General features: G+C 51.8%; 1 protein-coding gene across 5 annotated transcripts in view; it reads right to left on the bottom strand.

Moving 5' to 3' along the window:
• The window catches only part of nktr (natural killer cell triggering receptor), a 74,986-nt gene that overhangs the window by 45,586 nt on the left and 14,936 nt on the right, over positions 1-14,464 (bottom strand). For 4 of the 5 annotated variants that reach the window (XM_045210418.1, XM_045210416.1, XM_045210417.1 and 1 more), the window contains exons 4-5: positions 3,491-3,598; positions 1,945-1,989 (exon numbers count right to left, since the gene is read on the bottom strand). In XM_045210418.1, coding sequence (XP_045066353.1) covers positions 1,945-1,989; positions 3,491-3,598 — 153 coding nt within the window. Of the gene's footprint in view, positions 1-1,619; positions 1,646-1,944; positions 1,990-3,490; positions 3,599-14,464 lie in introns of those variants that run through there. The other variant, XM_045210420.1, reaches the window with a different exon arrangement.

Below are 14,464 nucleotides of genomic sequence, written 5' to 3'. Positions count from 1 at the left end.
TCAGCGTAGTGTCCAGAGCATGGAGGCGCTACCAGGAGACAGGCCAGTACATCAGGAGACGTGGAGGAGGCCGTAGGAGGGCAACAACCCAGCAGCAGGACTGCTACCTCCGCCTTTGTGCAAGGAGGAGCAGGAGGAGCACTGCCAGAGCCCTGCAAAATGACCTCCAGCAGGCCACAAATGTGCATGTGTCTGCTCAAACGGTCAGAAACAGACTCCATGAGGGTGGTATGAGGGCCCGACGTCCACAGGTGGGGGGTTGAGCTTACAGCCCAACACCGTGCAGGACGTTTGGCATTTGCCAGAGAACACCAAGATTGGCAAATTCACGCTGGCGCCCTGTGCTCTTCACAGATGAAAGCAGGTTCACACTGAGCACGTGACAGACGTGACAGAGTCTGGAGACGCCGTGGAGAACGTTCTGCTGCCTGCAACATCCTCCAGCATGACCGGTTTGGCGGTGGGTCAGTCATGGTGTGGGGTGGCATTTCTTTGGGGGGCCGCACAGCCCTCCATGTGCTCGCTCAGAGGTAGCCTGACTGCCATTAGGTACCGAGATGAGATCCTCAGACCCCTTGTGAGACCATATGCTGGTGCGGTTGGCCCTGGGTTCCTCCTAATGCAAGACAATGCTAGACCTCATGTGACTGGAGGTGTCAGCAGTTCCTGCAAGAGGAAGGCATTGATGCTATGGACTGGCCCTCCCGTTCCCCAGACCTGAATCCAATTGAGCACATCTGGGACATCATGTCTCGCTGCTTTAGTCCAGGTCTGGGAGGAGATCCCTCAGGAGACCATCCGCCACCTCATCAGGAGCATGCCCAGGCGTTGTAGGGAGGTCATACAGGCACGTGGAGGCCACACACACTACTGAGCCTCATTTTGACTTGTTTTAAGGACATTACATCAAAGTTGGATCAGCCTGTAGTGTGGTTTTCCACTTTAATTTTGAGGGTGACTCCAAATCCAGACCTCCATGGGTTGATAAATTTGATTTCCATTGATAATTTGTGTGATTTTGTTGTCAGCACATTCAACTATGTAAAGAAAAAAGTATTTAATAAGATTATTTCATTCATTCAGATCTAGGATGTTATTTTAGTGTTCCCTTTATTTTTTTGAGCAGTGTAGTTTTGATGTCTTCACTATTATTCTACAATGTAGAACATTTTAAAAATAAAGAACAACCCTTGAATGAGCAGGTGTCCTACCTTTTGACTGGTACTGTAATATATATATATATATATATATATATATATATATATATATATATATATATATATATATATATATATATATATATATATATATATAAATAAATCTTCTCTCCAAATCAAATCCCGCAACCCACCTGGACCCTCGTTGGGGGTTTGGGAACCACTGGGATAGCTGGCCGACTTACTGACAGACTGGGTGACTGATTGATTGGCTGATTGGCTGGCTGACTTACTGACAGACTGGGTGACTGATTGATTGGCTGATTGGCTGGCCGACTTACTGACAGACTGGGTGACTGATTGATTGGCTGGCTGACTGACCGAACTAGGCAGACATCTTGTATTGAGCTGGGGGAGGTGGAGTGGTACAGGTTGACATTGTGTTACTGGACAGTCTCTTACCTTCTCATTTTGCAAAAGACCACACTCTATAAATAAAAGAATATGTTGAACATTTTAGGCAGGAAGATTGGAGCTTTATATAAAGAAAATAGATTAGCGTCTCCATGCTGAATCACAAAGCCCACTACTAGCTACGTTGACTAGATGGAAGGCAGTACAACATAGAGTATAAAACTGGTAGCCATGTTGTCTATCTGTCTGGACATGCAACTAGAGGCATGCAGTAGTAGTCTCTAAGATGGAGGTGCACAGCAGCATATTATGTTTAGATATGAATTAAAAAGGGACATTATGGTATTATCAGATAATAGATCATACTCCTTACCTTCAAAGTAGCCTCCATATATGGATTCACCTCCTCTTCCATTGCCTGCCAGGAGCACAGGTGAAAGAGTCAGTAATGCTTCCAACATGACACAACAGTAAGAATGTATGATATCACTAGGGCATCAGTTTGATTATATATACACACACAAATACATTCAGTACCAGTCAAAAGGTTGGACACCTACTCATTCAAGGGTTGTTCTTTATTTTTTTTAAATGTTCTATATTGTAGAATAATAGTGACATCGAAACTATGAAATAACACATATGGAATCATCTAGTAACCAAAAAAAGTGTTAAACAAATCAAAATATATTTTATATTTGAGATTCTTCAAAGTAGCCACCCTTTGCCTTGATGACAGCTTTGCACACTCTTGACATTCTCTCAACCAGCTTCATGAGGTAGTCACCTGGAAAGCATTTCAATTAACAGGTGTGCCTTGTTAAAAGTTAATTTGTGGAATTTCTTTCCTTCTTAATGCGTTTGAGCCAATCAGTTGTGTTGTGACAAGGTGTGTGTGTGGGGGGGGTATACAGAAGATAGCCCTATTTGGTAAAATACCAAGTCCATATTATGGCAAGAACAGCTCAAATAAGCAAAGAGAAACAACAGTCCATCATTACTTTAAGACATGAACGACAGTCAATACGGAACATTTCAAGAATTTTTAAAGTTTCTTCCAGTGCAGTCGCAAAAACCATCAAACGCTATGATGAACCTGGCTCTCATGAGGACCGCCACGGGAATGGAAGACCCAGAGTTACCTCTGCTGTAGAGGATAAGTTCATTAGAGTTACCAGCCTCAGAAATTGCAGCCCAAATAAATGCTTCACAGAGTTCAAGTAACAGACACATCTCAACATGAACTGTTCAGAGGAGACTGTGTGAATCAGGCCTTCATGGTCAAATTGCTGCAAAGAAACCACTTTTTAACCAGCATGGCTACCACAGCATTCTGCAGCGATACACCACCCCATCTGGTTTGGGCTTAGTGGGACTATAATTTGTTTTTCAACAGGACAATGACCCAACACACCTCCAGGCTGTGTAAGGGCTATTTGACCATGAGGGAGAGTGATAGAGTGCTGCATCAGATGACCAGGCCTCCACAATCACCCGACCTCAACCCAATTGAGATGGTTTGGGATGAGTTGGACCGCAGAGTGAAGGAAAAGCAGCCAACAAGTGCTCAGCAAATGTGGGAACTCCTTCAAGACTGTTGGAAAAGCATTCCAGGTGAAGCTGGTTGAGAGAATGCCAAGAGTGTGCAAAGCTGTCATCAAGGCAAAGGGTGGCTATTTGAAGAATCTCAAATATAAAATATATTTTGATTTGTTTAACACTTTTTTGGTTACTACATGATTCCATGTGTTATTTCATAGTTTTGATGTCTTCACTATTATTCTACAATGTAGAAAATAGTAAAAATAAAGAACAGCCCTTAAATGAGTAGGTGTGTCCAAACTATTGACTGGTAGTGTGTGTGTATATATATATATATATATATATATATATATATATATTAGATAGTGTAGGTTTACCCTCTGTGAAGTCTCCTCCCTGTATCATGAAGTTCTTTACAACTCTGTGAAACGTGGAGCCTTTAAAACACAGCTTTTTCCCTGTGCTTTTCCCAGTTCCTCTCTCACCTGCAAAACAGAGTTACAGAATAAACTAAATTAGAACGTTTCAAGTTGTACATACAGCATACACATGGTATTCACCGTCCAACTAAATGCTTCCTGGCAGGTTCCTTCTCCACATACACATGGTAGACACCGTCCAACTAAATGCTTCCTGGCAGGTTCCTTCTCCACATACACACATGGTAGACACCGGCCCAACTAAATGCTTCCTGGCAGGTTCCTTCTCCACATACACATGGTAGACACCGTCCAACTAAATGCTTCCTGGCAGGTTCCTTCTCCACATACACATGGTAGACACCGTCCAACTAAATGCTTCCTGGCAGGTTCCTTCTCCACATACACATGGTAGACACCGGCCCAACTAAATGCTTCCTGGCAGGTTCCTTCTCCACATACACATGGTAGACACCGTCCAACTAAATGCTTCCTGGCAGGTTCCTTCTCCACATACACATGGTAGACACCGTCCAACTAAATGCTTCCTGGCAGGTTCCTTCTCCACATACACATGGTAGACACCGGTCCAACTAAATGCTTCCTGGCAGGTTCCTTCTCCACATACACATGGTATTCACCGTCCAACTAAATGCTTCCTGGCAGGTTCCTTCTCCACATACACATGGTAGACACCGTCAACTAAATGCTTCCTGGCAGGTTCCTTCTCCACATACACATGGTAGACACCGTCCAACTAAATGCTTCCTGGCAGGTTCCTTCTCCACATACACATGGTAGACACCGTCCAACTAAATGCTTCCTGGCAGGTTCCTTCTCCACATACACATGGTAGACACCGTCCAACTAAATGCTTCCTGGCAGGTTCCTTCTCCACATACACATGGTAGACACCGTCCAACTAAATGCTTCCTGGCAGGTTCCTTCTCCACATACACATGGTAGACACCGTCCAACTAAATGCTTCCTGGCAGGTTCCTTCTCCACATACACATGGTAGACACCGTCCAACTAAATGCTTCCTGGCAGGTTCCTTCTCCACATACACATGGTAGACACCGTCCAACTAAATGCTTCCTGGCAGGTTCCTTCTCCACATACACATGGTAGACACCGTCCAACTAAATGCTTCCTGGCAGGTTCCTTCTCCACATACACATGGTAGACACCGGCCCAACTAAATGCTTCCTGGCAGGTTCCTTCTCCACATACACATGGTATTCACCGTCCAACTAAATGCTTCCTGGCAGGTTCCTTCTCCACATACACATGGTAGACACCGTCCAACTAAATGCTTCCTGGCAGGTTCCTTCTCCACATACACATGGTAGACACCGTCCAACTAAATGCTTCCTGGCAGGTTCCTTCTCCACATACACATGGTAGACACCGGCCCAACTAAATGCTTCCTGGCAGGTTCCTTCTCCACATACACATGGTAGACACCGCCCAACTAAATGCTTCCTGGCAGGTTCCTTCTCCACATACACATGGTAGACACCGTCCAACTAAATGCTTCCTGGCAGGTTCCTTCTCCACATACACATGGTAGACACCGTCCAACTAAATGCTTCCTGGCAGGTTCCTTCTCCACATACACATGGTAGACACCGTCCAACTAAATGCTTCCTGGCAGGTTCCTTCTCCACAATTCAACAACAATAAGAAATAATACAATAGAAGAATAGGAACATAAAGTAAATGGATCAGTAGAACAGAATAAACATTAGCATCAGTATAATACAGGAAGGAACAACTTATACTCCAATATTTACAGGTGTTTTGGGGAAGGAGGGATGGGGACAGGGTATAAACTGAGGGGAAGGGGGGATGGGGACAGGGTATAAACTGAGGGGAAGGGGGATGGGGACAGGGTATAAACTGAGGGGAAGGGGGATGGGGACAGGGTATAAACTGAGGGGAAGGGGGATGGGGACAGGGTATAAACTGAGGGGAAGGGGGATGGGGACAGGGTATAAACTGAGGGGAAGGGGGATTGGGACAGGGTATAAACTGAGGGGAAGGGGGATGGGGACAGGGTATAAACTGAGGGGAAGGGGGGATGGGGACAGGGTATAAACTGAGGGGAAGGGGGATGGGGACAAGTTTAAATTGTGCAGTATTTAGCAATCATAATAAGAGTCAGGTAGCAGCAGTTGAGAGGTGTGTGTAGCATAACTGTATATGTGTGTAGCATGAATGTGTGTGTGTGGATCAAGGTTATTATATTAAACTAAAATGGAAACTAAAAACAAAAACTAACCACGAAAAAATGTTTTAGTAAACTGAAATAAAACAATCTTAAAACCCTAACCATTATCTTAAAACCCTAACCATTATCTTAAAAACCCTAACCATTATCTTAAAACCCCTAACCATTATCTTAAAACCCTAACCATTAGCTTTGACTCCAAAACTAACTCAAATAAAAACCATCATGAATTACGTTACGTTTTAGTTGCTTTTCCTATCAACTTTGGGGAAAATCAAATTGTTTTTTTAATGAGGTTAAAGTTTTTTTTCCTAATAGGGTTTTCAAGCCTCAATCTGGGGGGTCACATTGAAATTGACTTTAATTTAAAAGGTAGACTCAGCAAGATTACGTTTCCACGAGCAGCACCGCAGATATTGGTCATGTTCCTCTGCTCAGACGTTGCTGACTGGATCTTACAACGTCTGGATAGGTATCAGCTAACCACAACATATTGGTCATGTTCCTCTGCTCAGACGTTGCTGACTGGATCTTACAACGTCTGGATAGGTATCAGCTAACCACAACATATTGGTCATGTTCCTCTGCTCAGACGTTGCTGACTGGATCTTACAACGTCTGGATAGGTATCAGCTAACCACAACATATTGGTCATGTTCCTCTGCTCAGACGTTGCTGACTGGATCTTACAACGTCTGGACAGGTATCAGCTAACCACAACATATTGGTCATGTTCCTCTGCTCAGACGTTGCTGACTGGATCTTACAACGTCTGGATAGGTATCAGCTAACCACAACATATTGGTCATGTTTCTCTGCTCAGACGTTGCTGACTGGATCTTACAACGTCTGGATAGGTATCAGCTAACCACAACATATTGGTCATGTTCCTCTGCTCAGACGTTGCTGACTGGATCTTACAACGTCTGGATAGGTATCAGCTAACCACAACATATTGTATAGCAGTCTGGTGCAGGACTGCACAGTCGATGACATGGCACGCAACGTCTGAGTAGGGCAACGCGACCATGTGGTTAGCTGATACATAAAATACCTATCCAGGTGTTGTACGATCTGGTAGCAACGTCTGAGTAGGGGAACGCGACCATGTGGTTAGCTGATACATAAAATACCTATCCAGGTGTTGTAAGATCTGGTAGCAACGTCTGAGTAGGGGAACGTGACCATGATGTGGTTAGCTGATACATAAAATACCTATCCAGGTGTTGTACGATCTGGTAGGCGTCAGCAACGTCTGAGTAGGGGAACGCGACCATGTGGTTAGCTGATACATAAAATACCTATCCAGGTGTTGTACGATCTGGTAGGCGTCAGCAACGTCTGAGTAGGGGAACGCGACCATGTGGTTAGCTGATACATAAAATACCTATCCAGGTGTTGTACGATCTGGTAGGCGTCAGCAACGTCTGAGCAGTGGAACACAAGACTCTCACACAGTATCTTCACATGTGAACGGGGGCGCTTCATGCTGTTACATGGTAGCTATGGGACCAAAAACAGCAGAGAAGTTAGTACCTCCCCCGAACAGTTATGTCTGTGACTGTGTACATTGGCCTGGCCAGTTACCGTAACCTCAAATTCCAAGACCGTCACAGACCTACACCATACAGATGGATTTACCTGTAGTACGTGACCGTCACAGACCTACACCATACAGATGGATTTACCTGTAGTACGTGACCGTCACAGACCTACACCATACAGGTGGATTTACCTGTAGTACGTGACCGTCACAGACCTACACCATACAGATGGATTTACCTGTAGTCCGTGACCGTCACAGACCTACACCATACAGATGGATTTACCTGTAGTACGTGACCGTCACAGACCTACACCATACAGATGGATTTACCTGTAGTACGTGACCGTCACAGACCTACACCATACAGGTGGATTTACCTGTAGTACGTGACCGTCACAGACCTACACCATACAGATGGATTTACCTGTAGTACGTGACCGTCACAGACCTACACCATACAGATGGATTTACCTGTAGTACGTGACCGTCACAGACCTACACCATACAGATGGATTTACCTGTAGTACGTGACCGTCACAGACCTACACCATACAGGTGGATTTACCTGTAGTACGTGATAGTCTGTAGTTCTTGCCACATGCATCGCAAGTCGGAGTTTTCTAACATCAATTCAAGTTTGAGTGTGTATTGTCTTTTTGCATCCGTAATGGCTGAGGAGCTCGTACCTTCTTGCCTTGTACGCGTTGCGCACTACCGAGTCATTGGGGTTTGTCCTGCCGACATTTAATGCTGCAGTACAGGCTCTCAGAATGGTACGGATATCTCCGTTCATCCAGGGTTTTTGGTTGGGGCATGTCCGGATTGTTATTGTGGGTACAACATCAACACATTTCCTAATGAAGCCTGTGACTGACAATGTATATTCCTCAATGTTGTTGGATGACTCCTGGGTGGATGAATCTTTGAACATATGCCTTGGTGTTAGCGTCAGGCGGTATGTACACAGCTGTGGTAATAAGCAGGGGTTGGAACTGAAATTCAATACCCAAAAATGTCTGCAGCATTGAAGGTCCCCAAGAACACAGTGGACTCCATCATTCTTCAATAGAAGAAGTTTAGAACCACCAAGACTCTTCCTAGAGCTGTCCGCCCGGCCAAACTGAGCAATCGGGGGAGAAGGGCCTTGGTCAGGGAGGTAACCAAGAACCAGATGGTCACTCTGACAGAGCTCCAGAGTTCCTCTGTGGAGATGGGAAAACCTTCCTGAAGGACAACCATCTCTGCAACACTCCACCAAGCAGGCCTTTATGGCCAGATGGAAGCCACTCCTCAGTAAAAGGCCCATGACAGCCCGCTTGGAGTAAAAGGCACCTAAAGACTCTCAGACCATGAGAAACAAGATTCTCTGGTCTGATGAAACCAAGATTTAACTATTTGAATGCCAAGCGTCACGTCTGGAGGAAACCTGGCACCATCCCTACGGTGAAGCACGGTGGTTGCAGCATCATGCTGTGGGAATGTTTTTCAGCGGCAGGGACTGGGAGACTAGTCAGGATCGAGGGAAAGATGAACGGAGCAAAGTACAGCGAGATCCTTGATGAAAACCTGCTCCAGAGCGCTCAGGACCTCAGACTGGGGTGAAGGTTCACCTTCCAACAGGACAACGACCCTAAGCACACATCCAAGACAACGCAGGATTGGCTTCGGGTCAAGTCTCTGAATGTCCTTGAGTGGCCCAGCCAGAGCCCGGAATTGAACCCGATAGAACATCTCTGGAGAGACCTGAAAATAGCTGTGCAGCGACGCTCCCCATCCAACCTGACAGAGCTTGAGAGGATCTGCAGAGAAGAATGGGAGAAACTCCCCAAATACAGGTGTGCCAAGCTTGTAGCGTCATACCCAAGAAGACTCGAGGCTGTAATCACTGCCAAAAGGTGCTTCAACAAAGTACTGAGTAAAGGGTCTGAATACTTATGTAAAAGTGTAATTTCAACAAAAAAATTGTTAATAAATGTATATAAATAAATTGATATACACCAGTTTTTTAATCAGTTTTAGAATAAGGCTGTAACGTAACAAAACGTAGAAAAAGTCAAGGGGTCTGAATACTTTCCCAATACACTGTATATATATATATATATATATATATATATATATATATATCGTGAATCACCCATAAGTTTGAAAAAAATAAGAGATATGATTTTTAGACCATATCGCCCAGACGTAATCGCCCAACATCAGTGCCCGACCTCACTAAGGCTTGTGACTGAATGGAAGCAAGTCCCCTGTGGCAATGCTCCAACATCTAGAAGAAATCCTTCCCTTAAGAGTGGAGGCTGTTATAGCAGCAAAGGGGGGAGGCTGTTATAGCAGCAAAGGGGGGAGGCTGTTATAGCAGCAAAGGGGGGAGGCTGTTATAGCAGCAAAGGGGGAGGCTGTTATAGCAGCAAAGGGGGAGGCTGTTATAGCAGCAAAGGGGGGAGGCTGTTATAGCAGCAAAGGGGGGAGGCTGTTATAGCAGCAAAGGGGGGAGGCTGTTATAGCAGCAAAGGGGGGAGGCTGTTATAGCAGCAAAGGGGGGAGGCTGTTATAGCAGCAAAGGGGGGAGGCTGTTATAGCAGCAAAGGGGGGACCAACTTCATATTAATGCCCATGATTTTGGAATGAGATGATCGGCGAGCAGGTGTCCACATACTTTTGGCCATGTGTACATTCCTTGCCAAATCATGACAGCTTTATCACAAATTCAAAATGGCTGGTTGATTAAAGTAGGTAAAATGTGTTCCAACCACGAGCGGCAGTTTTGGAATAATAAATGTTGCTCGTCAATTTTAGGCTTTTTTGCAAACTGCTATAGTTTATATAGTTATTATATAGTTATTTATAATATAGTTTATTATATTGGATTACCATTTAGAATAGGTTACAACCTCCCCTAAACCTAGACAGGCTCCAACACCCCCGTCCCCCTCCCCTAAACCTAGACAGGCTCCAACCCCCCCGTCCCCCTCCCCTAGACAGGCTCCAACCCCCCCGTCCCCTCCCCTAGACAGGCTCCAACACCCCGTCCCCTCCCCTAGACAGGCTCCAACCCCCCCGTCCCCCTCCCCTAGACAGGCTCCAACACCCCCGTCCCCTCCCCTAGACAGGCTCCAACCCCCACGTCCCCCTCCCCTAGACAGGCTCCAACACCCCCGTCCCCCTCCCCTAGACAGGCTCCAACCCCCGTCCTCCTCCCCTAGACAGGCTCCAACCCCCCGTCCCCCTCCCCTACACAGGCTCCAACCCCCCGTCCCCCTCCCCTAGACAGGCTCCAACACCCCCGCCCTCCCCTAAACCTAGACAGGCTCCAACACCCCCATCCCCTCCCCTAGACAGGCTCCAACACCCCCCGTCCTCCTCCCCTAGACAGGCTCCAACACCCCCCGTCCCTCCCCTAGACAGGCTCCAACCCCCACGTCCCTCCCCTAGACAGGCTCCAACACCCCCGTCCCTCCCCCTAAACCTAGACAGGCTCCAACACCCCCGTCCTCCTCCCCTAGACAGGCTCCAACACCCCGTCCCCTCCCCTAGACAGGCTCCAACACCCCCCGCCTCCCCTAGACAGGCTCCAACACCCCCGCCCTCCCTAGACAGGCTCCAACCCCCGTCCCCCCTCCCCTAGACAGGCTCCAACCCCCCGCCCCCTCCCCTAGACAGGCTCCAACACCCCCGTCCCCCTCCCCTAGACAGGCTCCAACACCCCGTCCCTCCCCTAGACAGGCTCCAACCCCCCGCCCCCCTCCCCTAGACAGGCTCCAACCCCCGTCCTCCTCCCCTAGACAGGCTCCAACACCCCCGTCCCCTCCCCTAGACAGGCTCCAACCCCCCGTCCCCTCCCCTAGACAGGCTCCAACCCCCCCGTCCCCCTCCCCTAAACCTAGACAGGCTCCAACACCCCCGTCCTCCTCCCCTAGACAGGCTCCAACCCCCCGTCCCCCTCCCCTAAACCTAGACAGGCTCCAACACCCCCGCCCCCCTCCCCTAAACCTAGACAGGCTCCAACACCCCCGTCCTCCTCCCCTAGACAGGCTCCAACACCCCCGTCCCCTCCCCTAGACAGGCTCCAACCCCCCGTCCCCTCCCCTAAACCTAGACAGGCTCCAACCCCCCGTCCCCCTCCCCTAGACAGGCTCCAACCCCCCGTCCCCTCCCCTAAACCTAGACAGGCTCCAACCCCCCGTCCTCCTCCCCTAGACAGGCTCCAACACCCCCGTCCCCTCCCCTAGACAGGCTCCAACCCCCCGTCCCCCCCCTAAACCTAGACAGGCTCCAACCCCCGTCCTCCTCCCCTAGACAGGCTCCAACCCCCCGTCCTCCTCCCCTAGACAGGCTCCAACACCCCCGTCCCCCTCCCCTAGACAGGCTCCAACACCCCCGTCCCCCCCTCCCCTAGACAGGCTCCAACCCCCCCGTCCTCCTCCCCTAGACAGGCTCCAACACCCCCGTCCCCTCCCCCTAGACAGGCTCCAACACCCCTGTCCCCTCCCCCTAGACAGGCTCCAACCCCCCGCCCCTCCCCTAGACAGGCTCCAACACCCCCGTCCCCTCCCCTAAACCTAGACAGGCTCCAACACCCCGTCCTCCTCCCCTAGACAGGCTCCAACACCCCGTCCCCTCCCCCTAAACCTAGACAGGCTCCAACCCCCGTCCTCCTCCCCTAGACAGGCTCCAACACCCCCGTCCCCCCCCCTAAACCTAGACAGGCTCCAACCCCCGTCCCCTCCCCCTAGACAGGCTCCAACACCCCGTCCTCCTCCCCTAGACAGGCTCCAACCCCCCGTCCCCTCCCTAACCCTAGACAGGCTCCAACACCCCCGCCCCTCCCCTAGACAGGCTCCAACCCCCCGCCTCCCCCTAGACAGGCTCCAACCCCCGTCCTCCTCCCCTAGACAGGCTCCAACCCCCCGTCCCCTCCCTAACCCTAGACAGGCTCCAACACCCCTGCCCCCTCCCTAGACAGGCTCCAACCCCCGGTCCCCCTCCCCTAGACAGGCTCCAACCCCCGTCCCCTCCCCTAGACAGGCTCCAACACCCCTGTCCCCTCCCCTAAACCTAGACAGGCTCCAACACCCCCCGCCTCCCCTAGACAGGCTCCAACCCCCGTCCCCTCCCCTAGACAGGCTCCAACCCCCCGTCCCCTCCCCCTAGACAGGCTCCAACACCCCCCGCCCCTCCCCCTAGACAGGCTCCAACCCCCGCCCCCTCCCCTAGACAGGCTCCAACCCCCCGTCCCCCTCCCCTAGACAGGCTCCAACACCCCGTCCCCCTCCCCTAAACCTAGACAGGCTCCAACACCCCCGCCTCCCCTAGACAGGCTCCAACACCCCCGTCCCCCCCCCCTAGACAGGCTCCAACACCCCCGTCCCCCTCCCCTAGACAGGCTCCAACCCCCCGTCCTCCTCCCCCTAGACAGGCTCCAACCCCCGTCCCCCCCCCTAGACAGGCTCCAACACCCCGTCCCCTCCCCTAGACAGGCTCCAACCCCCCGTCCTCCTCCCCTAGACAGGCTCCAACCCCCCGTCCCCTCCCCTAGACAGGCTCCAACACCCCCTGCCCCCTCCCTAGACAGGCTCCAACACCCCCGTCCCCCTCCCCTAGACAGGCTCCAACACCCCCGTCCCCCTCCCCTAGACAGGCTCCAACCCCCCGCCTCCCCCTAGACAGGCTCCAACACCCCGTCCTCCTCCCCTAGACAGGCTCCAACACCCCCGTCCCCCTCCCCTAAACCTAGACAGGCTCCAACCCCCCCGTCCCCCTCCCCTAGACAGGCTCCAACACCCCGTCCCCTCTCCTAGACAGGCTCCAACACCCCCGTCCCCGTCCCCCTCCCCTAGACAGGCTCCAACCCCCCGTCCCCTCTCCCCTAGACAGGCTCCAACCCCCCGTCCCCCCCCCTAGACAGGCTCCAACCCCCCGTCCCCCTCCCCTAGACAGGCTCCAACACCCCCGTCCCCCTCCCCTAGACAGGCTCCAACCCCCCCGTCCCCCTCCCCTAGACAGGCTCCAACCCCCACGTCCCCCTCCCCTAGACAGGCTCCAACACCCCCGTCCCTCTCCCCTAGACAGGCTCCAACACCCCTGTCCCCTCCCCCTAGACAGGCTCCAACCCCCGCCCCCTCCCCTAGACAGGCTCCAACACCCCCGTCCCCTCCCCCTAAACCTAGACAGGCTCCAACCCCCCGTCCCTCCTCCCCTAGACAGGCTCCAACACCCCCGTCCCCCTCCCTAGACAGGCTCCAACCCCCCGCCCCCTCCCTAGACAGGCTCCAACACCCCCGTCCCCTCCCCCTAAACCTAGACAGGCTCCAACCCCCGTCCTCCTCCCCTAGACAGGCTCCAACACCCCCGTCCCCTCCCCTAAACCTAGACAGGCTCCAACCCCCCGTCCCCTCCCCCTAGACAGGCTCCAACCCCCCCGTCCTCCTCCCCTAGACAGGCTCCAACACCCCCGTCCCCCTCCCTAAACCTAGACAGGCTCCAACCCCCGTCCCCTCCCCTAGACAGGCTCCAACCCCCGTCCTCCTCCCCTAGACAGGCTCCAACACCCCCGTCCCCCTCCCCTAAACCTAGACAGGCTCCAACCCCCCCGTCCTCCTCCCTAGACAGGCTCCAACCCCCCGCCCCCTCCCTAGACAGGCTCCAACACCCCCGCCCCCTCCCCTAGACAGGCTCCAACCCCCCGCCCCCTAACCCTAGACAGGCTCCAACACCCCCTCGCCTCCCCCCTAGACAGGCTCCAACCCCCCGCCCCTCCCCTAGACAGGCTCCAACCCCGTCCTCCTCCCCTAGACAGGCTCCAACCCCCCCGTCCCCCTCCCTAACCCTAGACAGGCTCCAACACCCCCGCCCCCTCCCCTAGACAGGCTCCAACCCCCCGTCCCTCCTCCCCTAGACAGGCTCCAACCCCCGTCCCCCTCCCTAACCCTAGACAGGCTCCAACACCCCCCCCCCCCCCTAGACAGGCTCCAACCCCCCTGCCCCTCCCCTAGACAGGCTCCAACCCCCCGTCCCCCTCCCCTAAACCTAGACAGGCTCCAACCCCCCCGCCCCCCTCCCCTAGACAGGCTCCAACACCCCCGTCCCCCTCCCTAAACCTAGACAGGCTCCAACCCCCCGTCCTCCTCCCCTAGACAGGCTCCAACCCCCC

The sequence above is a fragment of the Coregonus clupeaformis genome, chromosome 34 (assembly GCF_020615455.1).
Source record: "Coregonus clupeaformis isolate EN_2021a chromosome 34, ASM2061545v1, whole genome shotgun sequence".
Lineage (NCBI taxonomy): Eukaryota > Metazoa > Chordata > Actinopteri > Salmoniformes > Salmonidae > Coregonus > Coregonus clupeaformis.
Note: the sequence above shows the minus strand (reverse complement) of the source record. Positions and strands in the feature narration are given on the sequence as shown.